This window comes from Aquarana catesbeiana, linkage group LG04, assembly GCF_042186555.1.
Source record: "Aquarana catesbeiana isolate 2022-GZ linkage group LG04, ASM4218655v1, whole genome shotgun sequence".
Taxonomy (NCBI): Eukaryota; Metazoa; Chordata; class Amphibia; order Anura; family Ranidae; genus Aquarana; species Aquarana catesbeiana.
The window spans coordinates 371023745-371038891 of record NC_133327.1 but is presented as its reverse complement, the minus strand read 5'-3'; the positions used below and the strand labels follow the sequence as shown (position 1 = coordinate 371038891).

At 43.2% G+C, this 15147-nt stretch overlaps 1 protein-coding gene across 9 annotated transcripts in view; it reads left to right on the top strand.

The window, feature by feature from the left end:
• The first annotated feature begins 201 nt into the window (after positions 1-201).
• Positions 202-15147, top strand: part of DDO (D-aspartate oxidase) — a 33201-nt gene continuing 18255 nt past the window's right edge. The window contains exons 1-4 of one of the 9 annotated variants that reach the window (XM_073627078.1): positions 202-416; positions 2474-2516; positions 10007-10182; positions 10274-10382. In XM_073627078.1, the coding sequence (XP_073483179.1) occupies positions 10011-10182; positions 10274-10382 (281 nt within the window). In that variant the 5' untranslated portion in view covers positions 202-416; positions 2474-2516; positions 10007-10010. The other 8 variants (XM_073627072.1, XM_073627073.1, XM_073627076.1 and 5 more) reach the window with 8 other exon arrangements.

The following is a 15147-nucleotide window of genomic DNA, read 5'->3' as shown; positions in this document are numbered from 1 at the left end:
TGCAAGCCCCTAAATACCTTGGCCAGGCTCCATTGCAAAAAATAGGGAAGACACTTAAGGGAGATGTCTTCACCTTGATAGCTGACCCTGTAATGAATCCCAGGCACTCCATTTATGCTGAGAGCACTTTGGGAGTACCAAGATGGCCGCCGACAGCTTCAGTTTGCTACTGGGCATGCACCGTACTGTCACATGTGCAAGTAACAGCCTGCTCACATACGGATAGGAGACATACCATCAGGGAAGAGCATAGAGGAGAGGCTAAGCTCCTGTTAATCTTCCAATATGGCCCAAAAAAACATCCACAGAAAAAAACGGCCTCCCATACTTATCTGGCGCCTTTAGCAGCCCAAGCGATGGGACTCCATACTGCAGAAGAGCATGAACCTGCAACAGTTACACCATAAAGCGGTGAGGTAAGGCTGATAATGATCCTGCAGGCATGAGGACAAAGAAAAGAATACTGACTAAGGGGAGGAACTCTTTTTTTATAGAGTTAAAATGGTCCTGTGGGTTGGTAGAGGGCGGAGCAACCAACCATGGGTATGCTGACATGGGAGGCACCAGGAAATCTGATTACCTGTGAATGACTGGATGTGAACGCAGACTGTGTCCAGGGTCAATCATTCACAGGTAATCATGCGAGTGACTACGATTAGCTGCAGGAGCTATCGGCCTCCTTCTGTTTTAATAGGGGTGGCTGCCCGCAGCTAATTGCTGGGAATCTCCGCTGGGTCTCCCACATTTAAGGCTGGGTCTACACTAGAGTTGCCACCTCATCCCTTTAAAACCAAACACATATTAATTACACAGGTTCTGTGGATGATTAAGGTGGTAATTAAACTTACTTGGTGTCTTATCTGCATTAAATTAGCCTCAGAAACTGTGTAATTCATATGTGTTCGGTAGGGGTGAGGTGTCAACTCTAGTTTACACTATTGCGAATTGGATGTGGATTTTTCCGCATCCAATTCGCATGTCAGGAGATTGTGGCCTGGCTCTCTATGGAGCCAGTTCACATCTCCGGAGCGGCTCCGGTGTGAATTGCACAGGAGACCTGTACGTCTTTTGATCTGTTTCAGGTCCGAATTCAGCCAAAAATTTGGGCTGAAAACGGACCTGAACTGGTGAATGGAGACGGTCTGGACCCCCTGCTGTGAGCCGCTGCATTCTCCAGTGTGAACCCAGCCTACAAGCCATTCATAAATGTAAATGGGACCTCAACGTGGGCTGACATAAAGATCATAAAAGATTGGAATGCCCATAGGTGGTGGTGGACTTGAAGTAGGGTGACATAAGCAAGGTAGGGTATAAGTGGACTGATGAATGATGGAGGGGGGGGCATAGAGAAGTGGGGTGATATGAGGTGGTAAATAGAAGCTAAGGTGTCTTTGACTGAACAACAAACGGTGATGAGGAGGTAGAATACATGTCAGAACAGGTATGGAGGGAAATTATGGAAGACTAAACAGAGGTGGAGCACCATGGATGAGGGTGGGATATAAATGAGGTGTTATGGAAACGGTAAACAAGACATGTGGTGATATAGCTATGGTGGAATGTGAAACCAGATAAACAGGTCTGCTGATATAGAGGTGTACGGGAGGAAGGGGCTGCCAGGTAGGCTACTATTTCTAATGATGGTCTTGCTTGGGCTGATTAACTGAAATGCAAACAGGACAGGTTTTTCTAACAAGCCATTTTTTTATTACTATTAGTGCTGCTGTTCGGCAATGTTATTACTCTGCATTCTGCACTGCTATGGCCGCGACTGCCTAACGAGCTTCATGTTCGGGCATCTGCTGCCATCTAGTGGTAGAAATATAGTATAGTATAGTACTACGGATTAAATCATTTTTGAATATCGAATTAACATATTTGCTCATTGTTACCCTTTAATACAAATCTGTATACCGCTGAAGACTAGGTTACTTGTCCTATTTTTTGTTTTGTTTTTTTTTGTTTTGTTTTATATCAGTCCCGTTTTGTGCTCCGAGAGAATGCTGGGGCTTGTACAGACAGCTCCTGTTAATATTTGACACCCTGGTCGCCATGTTTGATCCCTCCTTCGGTGACACAGATTTCAGGGCTCGCCTTGTTATTTCCGGGGCACCGGCTGCGTTCAGCAGTTCGGATCATGTAAGTATTGTGTGCTGCCAGGAGGACGTGCTGTTCTGGTCTGCAGATCCATTGTGCAACATCACTCAGCTAAAAATAGGATTTATAACAAGGAAAGGTCCTTACTCTCCTAGTTATGGGAGATCTCTTCCTATATTTATTTTTTATTAACATCCACTAATTTCTCAAGGTAAACAGATCATCCATTTTCAGACAGCGAAGCAGACATAGGATAGAAAAACAATAGGATCTGCTGTGTGTAGCCAATCTCCTACTGATGTGTGCCATGGTAGATCTTTTATTCCATGGTGACCCTTGCCCTGCGTCTGATGTCTCCCTTTTCTGCACTTTTCAGGTACGGAAACTTTGATGTGAACAAACCTTGACGCTGCCCTTTGGTACGGCTTTATTTACATTTAATACATTCATTTCTGCAGAGGTATGCTTTATTTTTTGTATCTTTTTTTTTGTTTTTTTACATTCCGTCATCAGAGTTTTTCTGTGTGACCATAGTGACACTGTACTACGCTGAGGGTTAATCAGGTTTTTTTTTTCTTTTGTAATACTATTATCACTTATAACAGTGATAATCACTGTTTTATAAGTAATAGTTTTAGCTATCATAAATGGCTTTCATTCAGAACAGCTTGATTAATATTGTGATCTGTGATTGGCTACAGCTAATTACATGATACAGGGTGCTCGGGTTAAAAGCGAATCGCTAGCGGCCGAAAAGCGCTGCTATTAGAGCGGTAAAGCGCCGCTAAAATTAGCGGCGCTTTACCGCTAACATCCACACCCCCCCCCCCCCCCCCCCCCGTGTGAAAGTAGCCTTATACTGCAGCAGGTTGACTCAGCTGTGCGAATCGGCATACTGGTACGTCGATTCGTGCACTGGCTTTTGCGGGTGTGCACCCTTTCGCAATGTAAACAAACAGATCCCTGTTCTGACGGGAGGAGAGATCAGCTGTTCCTAGTGATTAAGGATGAGCTCAGGCGTGTTCGCAAACAGCACGTGCAGAGCCCGCCAGGGGAGCGCTAATCACAGGCAGAGAGACATTTCCCGATCTCTGCAGCCGCGCATTGGGACAATGTCTCACTGCCTGTGATTAGCGCTCCGCAGTGCCGACTTCCTGGTGGGCTCTGCACGTGCTGTTTGAAAACACGCTTGAGCTCATCCTTACTAATGATCAGGAACAGCAATCTCTCTCTCTTCTCCCAAGCAGCCCATCCCCCATACAGTTAGAAACACCTCCCAGGGAACACAGTTAACCCCTTGATCACCCCCTATTGTTAACCCCTTCCCTGCCAGTGCCATTTATACAGTGATCAGTGCATTTTTATAGCACTGATCACGATATTGGTGTCACTGGTCCCCAAACTGTTGTCACTTAGGATAAGATTTGTCCGCCAAAATGTCGCAGGCCCGCTAAAAATCGCAGGTCGCTGCCATTACCATGAAAAACAATAGAAAAAATAAAAAGTCCCTAAATCTTTCCCCTATTTTGTAGGCGCTATAACTTTTGTGCAGACCAATCAATATACGCTTATTGCAATTTTTTTTTTTTTTACCAAAAATATATAGAAGAATACATATTGGCCTAAACTGATGAATAAATGTGTTTTTGTTTTTTTTTTTATATCTTTTATTTGGATATGTATTATAGCAAAAAGTAAAAAATATTGTGTTTTTTTTTTTTTTTTTTTTTTCAAAATTGTTTGTCTTTATTTGTTTATAGCGCAAAAAATAAAAACCGCAGAGGTGATCAAATACCACCAAAAGAAAGCTCTATTTGTGGGAAAAAAAGACATAAATTTTGTTTGGGTACAACGCCGTACGACTGCGTAATTGTCAGTTAAAGCAACGCAGTGCCACATCGCAAAAAATGTCCTGGTCAGGAAGGGGGTAAATCCTACCGGGGGTGAAGTGGTTAAATGAGAATTATGCAAAAAATTATTAAACCCACAAGTGCTTTTTTTTTTTACCACTACTGTACTAATCCTTTATATTGGCTTTTGAATATTTGCAAATGCAGCAATTTAGAAATTGGATGAAAGGTTTAGCACTGGGAAACACTTCTGGAAAGATAAATAGTACATTTTATACACAACTATATAAATCAGACCAAAATGAGGGGAAAAGAGGGACTGAAGGACATTGTTCCAAATCAGGGACAGTCCCTTAAGGACAGTTGGGAGCTATGTGATCGTTATGACCAATCATAGCGTTCACATGATACCCCAGCCGCTCACAGCATTTGGGTGCCGATCTCTGTGATCCGCTGTGTCCACCAGACACAGAGGTCACGGGTTCCACCCGCTGCAGACACTTCACCGAGCCTGAAGCTGCCGCTCGCTCGCAGTAAAATTACCTAGAGCTGGTTAAATGCGTAAAATTTTACTAATTCTTTCTCAATACCAGAATGCATACACATGTCTTCAGACAGAGATTTTTAAATTTTGTGTTATCTTGTGGATCTGAACGCAGCTCATGTTTATGCACCTGTGTGAATGTCTCCATTGAAAACAATGCAGCTGCGTTCAGATCTGTAAATAAAAAAACTTGAAAATGTGTTTTATTGAGGCCATCTGAACGAGGTCTAAAGTGGAACTTTGGTCAGAAAATTAACTCCTGCTAGATCACCTCAGGCTGACCTCTTTTGCAGGTATAGCTGTGTATACTGTTTAAAGCCCAATAATACCCCGTCTCACCCTGCTCTGCACATGCTCAGTTGCTCTCTATTTTTAGACACTTCTGAATTTGTAGAGGCTGATCTGCTGACAGACTTAGCTACGCTGTTCATAAACCGGTCATTGTTGCCCAACACGCTGAAGGCCTACCGCACCACCTGGAATGCCTATGGCATATTCCTAGCCACATGCCCCAGGACGGGCACAGGTCACATCAAGCACGTCAAGCACGTCCTGGCCTTCGTGTCTTACTGCCACACTCATCTGTGTCTGTCCCACAATACTGACAGACTGTACCTAGTTGGCATACAGGATTTCCTCTCCCTACAAGCCCTTGGGAAACCCTCGTTGTTCACCCATGCAATCAAAGCCTTGGTTTGTGGCATCCAGAAACATCAGCCCATAGCCAATAGCAAACTCTTGTCCATATCAAGTTCTACGTTTGGGGACATGTCTGCCATCCAGTCACGGTCCCCTTTTGGGTTGCTGCCCAGCCTGGTCATCCAAGCAGCTACCTGGCCTTCTATGGCCCGGTGAGTTCACTTACAGTGGCCCAGGTTGCCAGGTGCTACGCAGGTGCCATCTGGCCCACGTTCAAGACCATTTTGTCCTACATCTGGCAGTGTCCAAAACTCATCAGTCCAGCACTGGGGTCAACATCAGAATCTTCCAGACCCACAACAAATGGTGTCCAGTAGCGGTTCTGGACCAGTTGTTATCACACCTGCCAAGCCAGTCTAGCTCCAGACCATTGTTGCCTTTGCCTTCCAGCCCACTAACAGCTAGCCAGTTCATCAGACATGTTCGCATCCTCCTGGCTAATCTAGGCCTCAACCCTAACCAGTTTTCTGGTTACTCCTTCCGTATCGGAGCAGCTTTGGCCGTCTTCCGGCACGGGGTGCCTGGTCATGTCATCAGAAGATTAGGCCTGCTTTACCCAGTACATTCCGAATCCCCAGGTTGAGATGTCGCAAGCCTTCACCAAGCTTGCCCAATAAATGTCATGTATTCCAATAAAACAGCTTTGCCTATCCTGGTATTTTTGCCGCTTTTTGGCTTGCTGACCAGGGCACTCCTCAGGTCTATATTATGATGTGAGTCTTGTGGCATCTTTATGTGGTTTCACGTCAATCGTGGTTGGAGGGCTCTGACCATGAATGAGAAGGCCATATGGTGGCCTGAATTTATAGGAGGAGACCGGGGGGGGGGGGGGGGATATTTAAGCAGTCCACTCACCTGTGTTCCTTGTTGGTTCCAGTGCACTATACCCTCCCTCCCATCCCCTTTTATAGGGCTCTTCCTTCACATTCCTCTTCTACAATCAACTGTTACTTATCTTGGGTATGCCCCTTTTGGCATACCAACCAGCTGACTAAAACTGTGCTAAGACTTAATAAAAGCTTAATAAAAACAAAAGCAGCAACTCAAATGTGGGATACACACAAATAGACAAATAGGAATAGAGAATGATTGATGAAAGTAGTCTATAAACTTAACAGTTGAATAACACCACAGTGACTCCACACCTATGAGAGCGTGCCCTACCACCGTATAAATTGCCTGCTTACCGAACAGTAAGCAGAAGGAGGCATTTGGCTATAACCCAGCCACGGCCTTTGTCTTTCCAAGGATGACTGCTGAATACACAGGAAATGGACCCGATACTGGCAACCCCCTAAGCGACTCCTTGATTCGTAGCCATACAGAGATGTACTCGGGATAGGCTCAGAAGGAAGAGAAACTGACCATAGCGTGATACAATTTAACCAATTTATTAAAAGAAACAAAGTGGTAATACACTTACATATGTGGAAGTAAAAATCGCATAAAATCAATGCCGTCCGGCGAATGCGTTTCGTCATAGGTGAAGTTTTCAATGGGGATCGGGCAACACAATGACACACCACCATATATAGAGCCAGACCATCTTTACCATGGTTATTAATTTGAATATACATGGTATTTTTTATTGCTGCTCTGAACACCTTATTCTAATATGTGTATTCTTATATGCATATTTGTATTTTGAATTGCATTTCTATTCATTTTCTAGTAGTGCTTGGTATGTATGTTTTGTATAGCAGATTGATCCTGCCTCATTGCCTTGTATTTAGTATCTATTGCCACTAGTTATACAACACGGAATATAGTTTGGTAGGCTAGTGCTTTCCTTGGCTGTTGGGTTTATGTCTAATTCTTTGGAATGTATAATAGTTGCCCACTATCTAAATGGATCTTATGGCTTGGTGTTGAGCTGTTCGATCTATGTATGCTGGTTCAACGTATCGGATGCCCATAACCAAAATGGTGTTTGTGGTATTAGATAGGTATCAGAGATATCAGCGGTATCAGAGTATTAGATGCCCATAACTAAAATGGCGCTTGCGGCCCGACGCTTACGTCTCAGAACAAGGTCTGGCTCTATATACAGTGGTGTGTCATTGCATTTCCCGATCCCCATTGAAAACGTCACCTATGACGAAACGCATCTGGAAGGGCACGCACTGACATCACCACGCTGTTGTGAGGAGGACGGGCTCCTGTGTTTGCCTGCCGGCATTGATTTTATGCAATTTTTTTTTTTTTTCTTTTTACTTTCACAAATGTAAGTGTATTACCACTTTGTTTCTTTTAATAAATTGGTTAAACTGTATCATGCTATGGTCAGTCTCTCTTCCTTCTGAGCCTATCCCGAGTACATCTCCGTACGGCTACGAATCAAGGAGACACTTAGGGGGTTGCCAGTATCGGGTCCATTCCCTGTGTGCATCCCGCAGTCATCCTTGGAAAGACAAAGGCTGTGGCTGGGTTATAGCCAAACGCCTCTTTCTGCTTACTGTCCGGTAAGCAGGCAACTTATACGGTGGTTGGGTGCTCTCTCATAGGTGTGGAGTCATTGTGGTGTTATTCAACTGTTAAGCTTATGGACTACTTTCATCAATATTGATTTATTTGTTATGGGCGCAACCATCCTCTATTCCTATGTTAGTGTATGTTGCGAGTCTTGTGGTGTCTTTATGTGGTTTCATGTCTATCTCGCTTGGAGGGCTCCAACCATTAAAAAAAAATATGTATGTGTGTGTGTGTGTGTGTGTGTACACACATACAGTATCTCACAAAAGTGAGTACATCGCTCACATTTTTGTAAATATTTTATTATATCTTTTCATGTGACAACACTGAAGAAATGACACTTTGCTACAATGTATAGTGAGTGTACAGCTTGTATAACAGTGTAAATTTGCTGTCCCCTCAAAATAACTCAACACACAGCCAATAATGTCTAAACCACTGGCAACAAAAGTAAGTACACCCCTAAGTGAAAAAATCCAAATTGGGCCCAATTTAGCCATTTTCCCTCTCCCGGTGTCATGTGACTCATTAGTGTTACAAGGTCTCAGGTGTGAATGGGGAGCAGGTGTGTTAAATTTGGTGTTCTGGTACTTTCATTCTGTTACTAGGGTAGGACCCACTAATTCCGGGTACTTTTTCGCAGTAAGTGGGCTTAGCACTATATGACCATATAGTATGACCAAACCCCCGTAACCCCCCGTGAATATGTTCAGGTGTTTTTAACTAGCCTTGCAGGATCAATGTCATTTTTGTATGTGTGCGCTGTAATCTGTTTTTGTACTGTTTTTGGTCTTATAGCAGCACCATCTTGAATGTAAAGCATTTTAGGGTGTGCCCCCCAAGTATGTTTTTGTATATTGTATGGACCCTGGCCAGGTCTCTTGGGTTGGAGCAATCCCTTCAGTTCTCCCACATAGAGGAGTTTATCTCCCATGGTTGAGACACAGGTACTTTCATTCTATTACTAGGGTAGGACCCACTAATTCGGGGTACTTTGTCGCAGTAAGTGGGCTTAGCACTATATGACCATATAGCGTGACCAAACCCCCGTATTTTTGAATGTGTTCAGGTGTTTTTAACTAGCCTTGCGGGATAAATGTCATTTTTGTATGTGTGCACTGTAATCTGTTTTTGTATTGTTAAATTTGGTGTTATCACTCTCACTCTCATACTGGTCACTGGAAGTTCAACATGGCACCTCATGACAAAGAACTCTCAGGATCTGAAAAAAAGAATTGTTGCTCTACATAAAGATGGCCTAGGCTATCAGAAGATTGGCAAGACCCTGAAACTGAGCTGCAGCACGGTGGCCAATACCATACAGCAGTTTAACAGCACAGGTTCCACTCAGAACAGGCCTTGGATTACTGGAACCATGTCCTGTGGTCTAATGAGACCAAGATAAACGTATTTGGTTCAGATGGTGTCAAGCGTGTATGGCAGCAACCAGGTGAGGAGTACAAAGACAAGTGTGTCTTGCCTACAGTCAAGCATGGTTGTGGGAATGTCATGGTCTGGGGCTGCATGAGTGCTGCCGGCACTGGGGAGCTACCGTTCATTGAGGGAACCATGCATGCCAACATGTAATGTGACATACTGAAGCAGAGCATGATCCCCTCCCTTCGGAGACTGGGCCATAGGGCAGTATTCCAACATAACAACCCCAAACACCCCTCCAAGATGACCACTGCCTTGCTAAAGAAGCTGAGGGTAAAGGTGATGAACTGGCCAAGCATGTCTCCAGACCTAAACCCTATTGAGCATCTGTGGGGCATCCTCACACGAAAGGTGGAGGAGCAAAAAGTCTCTAACATCCACCAGCTCCATAATGTCGTCATGGAGGAGTAGAAAAGGACTCCAGTGGCAACCTGTGAAGCTCTGGTGAACTCCATGCCCAAGAGGGTTAAGGCAGTGCTGGAAAATAATGGTGGCCACTCAAAATATTGACACTTTGGGCCCAATTCGGACATTTTCACGTAGGGGTGTACTCACTTTTGTTGCCAGCGGTTTAAACATTAATGGCTGTGTTGAGTTATTTTGAGGGGACAGCAAATTTACAATGTTATACAAGCTATACACACACTACTTTACATTACAGCAAAGTGTAATTTCTTCAGTGTTGTCACATGAAAAGATATAATAAAATGTTTACAAAAATGTGAGGGGTGTACTCATTATTGGGAGCTAAAAAATAAATAAATATATCTATTAACCTGAAGCATCAATCTGCATATAGAACTTAGTGACAATCTTTGTTCATTCCTCCTGTTGTGTCTAAAATCATACTATTAATTGTAAAGCTGTACTTTACACACTAAAGCTATTGCACTATATTTTTCATTAGGTCAATGCAAAATATGCGAGTTGCAGTAATTGGAGGAGGCCTGGTTGGTCTCTCAACAGCTCTGTACATCACTGAGTCCCTTCCACAATGTACTGTCACTGTGATTTCTGAGGAATTCTCTCCAAACACCACTGGTGATGTTGCCGCAGGAAGTCTCATACCTCATGCTTACCCTGGTGAGTGTATATAGAGGCCTTATTCACTGCTGTTTTCAGCATAAATTCTGCAAGTAACATTGCCATTTAACATATGCTTTTGTTTTGCAAGGCACCCCACTTCATCAACAGAAAGACTGGTTCAAGGAGACTTTTGACTATCTTTTTAAAATTGCAAACTCTTCAGAGGCTGCTGAAGCCGGCGTTAGCTTCATATCTGGGTAAGAAAATACCCCCAAAAATGTGGAACTCTTATTTCTGTAGTATGCAAAACAGAGTCTCTCTCTCTCTCTCTCTCTCTCTCTCTCTCTCTCTCTCTCTCTCTCTCTCTCTCTCAACAAAAAGCTTGTGGCGCCCTGATTGAGAAACACTGCCAGTGTTTTACGTACAATTTTGTTGCTTTAACTTAAAGCTGAGGTATAGGCAAAAATGTTTTTGTATATTTGCTCAGTAAAAATAAATTGTCTCCAATGAGAGGTTTTATTCAACCTGCAGTCTCTCTTCAGTGCTAAACATCCAGCGCTAAGACTCCTAGTTCCAGCTGCAGTACACCAGGAGTTGCTCATTCATTACCCAATTTAGAAAAAAGCCTTGTACTCTTTTCACTGAATGCAGGGCGTTCTGTGAATGGAGGAAGTGTGGATGGACGTTATGGTCTAAAGACATTATAAGGGATACTGAGTGCAGGTGCAGAAATAGGGATAGCCGACCACTGCCCACCTCGCCCAGCCCGAGTGGTTAGCAGGTAAAAGCAGCCTCAGCTCGATTCATCCAGGCCATGTCCCAAACATGTTTCTCCCCGCCCGGGCAGCCAAAACAGAGATGTGGCAACAGGATACAAGGTGCAGGAGAAGGAAGGGATCAGGAAGAGGGTATACGGTGGGGAAAAATTATAATTTTATCCCCTGCAGATTTTGTAAGTTTGCCCACAAAGAAATGAAGGGCCATCATTTTTACAATAGGTGTATTTTAAATGATAGAGTCAGGATATCAACCAAAAATCCAGAAAAAAAAACACATGATACAAATGTTATAAATCAAGTTGCAATTCAGTGAGTAAAATAAGTATTTGATCCCTAAGCAAAACATGACTTAGTACTTGGTGGGGAAACCCTTGTTGGCAAGCACAGAGGTAAGACATTTCTTGTAGTTGGTTACCAGGTCTGCACACATCTCAGGAGGGATTTGGGTCCACTCTTTTTTACAGATCTTCTCTTATAAATCCTTAAGGTTTCTTGGCTGTCGCTTGGCAACTTGAAGTTTCAGCTCCCTCCATAAATTTTCTATAGGATTAAGCTCTGGAGACTGAGCCACTCCTTTGTTGCCTTGCCTATGTTTTGGGTCATTGTCATGCTGGAAGACCCATCCACGACCCATCTTCCGTGTTCTGAGGGAAGAAGGTTCTCATCCAAGATTTTACAGTACATGGCCCCGTCCATTGGTCCTTCAATGTGGCAAAGTCAGCCTGTACCTTTAGCAGAGAAACAGCACAAAAGCATAATGTTTCCACCTCCCCACTTGACTGTAGGGATGGTGTTCTTAGGGTCATAGTCAGTATCAAGCTAAAAGAAAAGTATGGTATTTTTTTTTTCCCCTTTTTAGACTTGCCTAGGTGGATGCAGCATTGGTCCGATGCTGCAACTCTCCCCCACTGCCTCTGCACTGAGAACCGGAGAACCAAGCCATCGAACACCGCTGATGGCTCGGCTCTCAGCGGCTCCCTGAAAGGCTGAGACAGGCATCAGTCCAGGCACCTGGCGGATCCAGACTTTATTGTTTCGATGACGTGGTGCCTGAACTGATTCCAGTGATGTCAGCAGAGAGCGGACTTCAGACCGATCTCTGCTAAAAAAGGGGCACAGGAGTGCAAGTCATTTTGCCATAGGAGAAGTCCAGCCAAACAAGCTCAGGCTGGACTTCTCCTTTAATGCCAAAGAGCTAAATTCTGGTCTCATCTGACTACAACACTTTCTCTCAATCCTTCTCTGAATCATTTAGATATTCATTGGCAAACTTCAGACGTGCCTGTACAGTACATGTGCCTTTTTCAGGAGAGGTATCTTGAAATCCTGCAGGGCCCGCAATCTATGGAGGCGTATTGTGTTACCAATGGTTTGTTTGACTATAGTCCCAACGGCCTTGAGATCATTCACAAGCTCCTCCCGTGTAGTTCTGGGCTAATCCCTCACTTTTCTTATGATCATCTTTCCCCCTATGAGGCAAAATCTTGCATGGAGCTCCAGACCGAGGACCATTGATGATTATATTGTATTTCTTCCATTTGCGACTAATCGCTCAAACCATAAAGGGGTATGGAGGTTGAGTGTGACACAATTATGACCCTACAAGGGTACCATCCAATAGTGACCATAGACCAGGAATATGCAATTAGCGGACCTCCAGCTGTTGCAAAACTACAAGTCCCATCATGCCTCTGCCTCTGGGTGTCATGCTTGTGGCTGTCAGAGTCTTAATATGCCTCATGGGACTTGCAATTCTGCAACAGCTGGAGGTCCGCTAATTGCATATCCCTGCCATAGACCATATTAGAACGGAATAAAGTGGGACTTTACATGTACCTTGCAAGGTCTAATGAAAGCACAAACCATAGAAATTTTATATTAAAAAACCTTTATTCTATACATACACATAATTGGTTATAAAAAATTACAAGACTAATTAAAAACAGTTACAGTAAGGTTATTCAGGATGTTGATATCCCAACTGGAAAATCCAGGTAAGTGGCCTACTCATTTTGTGGGATAATCTGCTTTATCAGGGCCTCGGATTATAGCTAAAATTATTTATATACTGTAATTATATATAAACACGTTATTGGCACAAAAGTCAATATAAGAATCAGAAACAAAAAATAATGTATTCATTGTATATTTCAACAAGGTTAACAAACAGTCACATCTAACTTCCATCTCTTTTAATAATCAGTTAATAAATCTACCGACTACATTCCAAAAAAAGCTTGTTATATGCATCATGGAATAGTGTGGGAAGAAAGAGAGGGAGAGAGAGCGGGCACCTGTAACAAGGTGCTTATATAGCCTATACTTTAAATGATTTCCAAATTTGAGATGTATACTAAGCATGAACGGTAAAAGACTGTGAATGAATATCTGAAATTTCACCTGTAAAACATTAGTAACTTTAGTAACTGGCCTGATGGAGGTAAAGCATGGTGAGCCCGTGGGGATTGGCTCCGCGTCCCCCTGGAAGAGCAGGATACTCCTATATGTTGATGACACTATCAATAATAGAATTGGGATTGGAAGGTGTGTCTGAAACATGGGAATAGATTTAGGTACTCCAATGATCAGAAAAGAAGGGGGGGTGGGAAGGGGGGAAGAGAGGGCAAGGGGCGAGAAAGAGAAAAGGGGGGGGGGAGGTGGATTGGAGGTAGATTGGAGAATCTTACCTTTTAAAGATCATTGGTATCAAATAAACGCCTCAGATCATAGATGGAGGAAGGAGTAAAGGAGTGGATAAAGCTACTAAGCAGGTTTTGCTAGTTGTTTCAAAGTTGATCTATATAAAGATCAATAAATAAAGGGCTTTTCAAATCGCTATAAGAAATGGAATGGATATAAAGGACAAGAGATAATGGAGAAAGAAAATGCAATGATTGATGGGGAGTGCATGGAGAGTATCCATGCACAGACCACAGCACTGCATCGAATTACAAGGGTTTCCTTACCTGAATTGCCAATCTATCAGAATAGATAGATTGTCATAGCCTGTGTCTCCATATGGATGGTCAGCTTTGTTCCATCGGTCACAGGTGATGGTATTTATAGAGGAGTAAATTTCCATGCTAGAGGGTGGAGGAGCAATCCCTGAGGCAGCCCCCGTCGCCGGAATCAAAGGTCCGAAGTGGCCTTATGGTTCTGCTCATCTTCTCACTGAATATGCCAGTATGTGGTGTGGACTCATGGTGCACACGCCAAATGAGATCCATCTCCAGTATATACCGTCCGTGGCTTGGGTGGTATGAGGGGTCTCACCCTACTGGTCAATGACAGGGAGGGGTGGACACTGTGATAGACATCGAGGCAGGGGGACCGATTCTGGCAGTGCACCGGATATGATGTAGCCCTAAGAATTGATAATAAATGGCTTCAACCAAACCCTAACCGAGAGTGAAAGAAAAGTTTTTGTGTTGTCATTCATATTCTCTGAAAAATGGCCAAGAAATCATAAATTCTGCCAGGGTATGTAAACTTATGAGCACCAACAGTTGTCTCCTTCTCAAAAAGCTTCTTGCTGATGGTCTTGTAGCCCATTCCAGCTTTGCACAGGTCTACAATCTTATCCCTGATATTCTTTGACAGCTCTTTGGTCTTGCCCATGATCGTGATTTTTGAATGGAAGAAAGAGATTCTGTGGACAGGTGTCTTTTTATACACATAACAAGTTGTTATTAGGAGCACCTTCTTAAATTTACAGGACTAATCTGTGTACCACATGAGCATATACTGTAGCCAGTCTGTGGGAGCCAGAATTATTGTTGGTTGGCAGGGGATCAAATACTTATTTTACTCAATGAACTGCAACTCACTCTATAACATTTGTATCATGAGTTTTTCTGGATTTGTGGTTGATATTCTGTCTCTATCCATTTAAAATACACCTATGATAAAAATTTATTTGTAAGTGGGCAAACTTACAAAATCTGCAAGGGATCAAATAATAATTTTCCCCACTGTATGTCTAACTGGCAAAACACTGAAGCAGTGCTGCAAATCAAGAAAAGGGTTAAAAACTTTCCCAGCAGCCAGCATCAGGTGGAGCATACTTACTGGGATCTGCTGAAAGACACCTGCTGGTGGCCACTGAAACTGCATCCATCAGCTTTGGGAACCACAGTGTTCCAGGTTGTGATAGACTCCTAGTAGAATAAACTTATTGAAAAATATAAAAAAATAAAGCATGGCACCTCTGAGTTTTGGTAAAGTACATAAACAGTATAGCCAA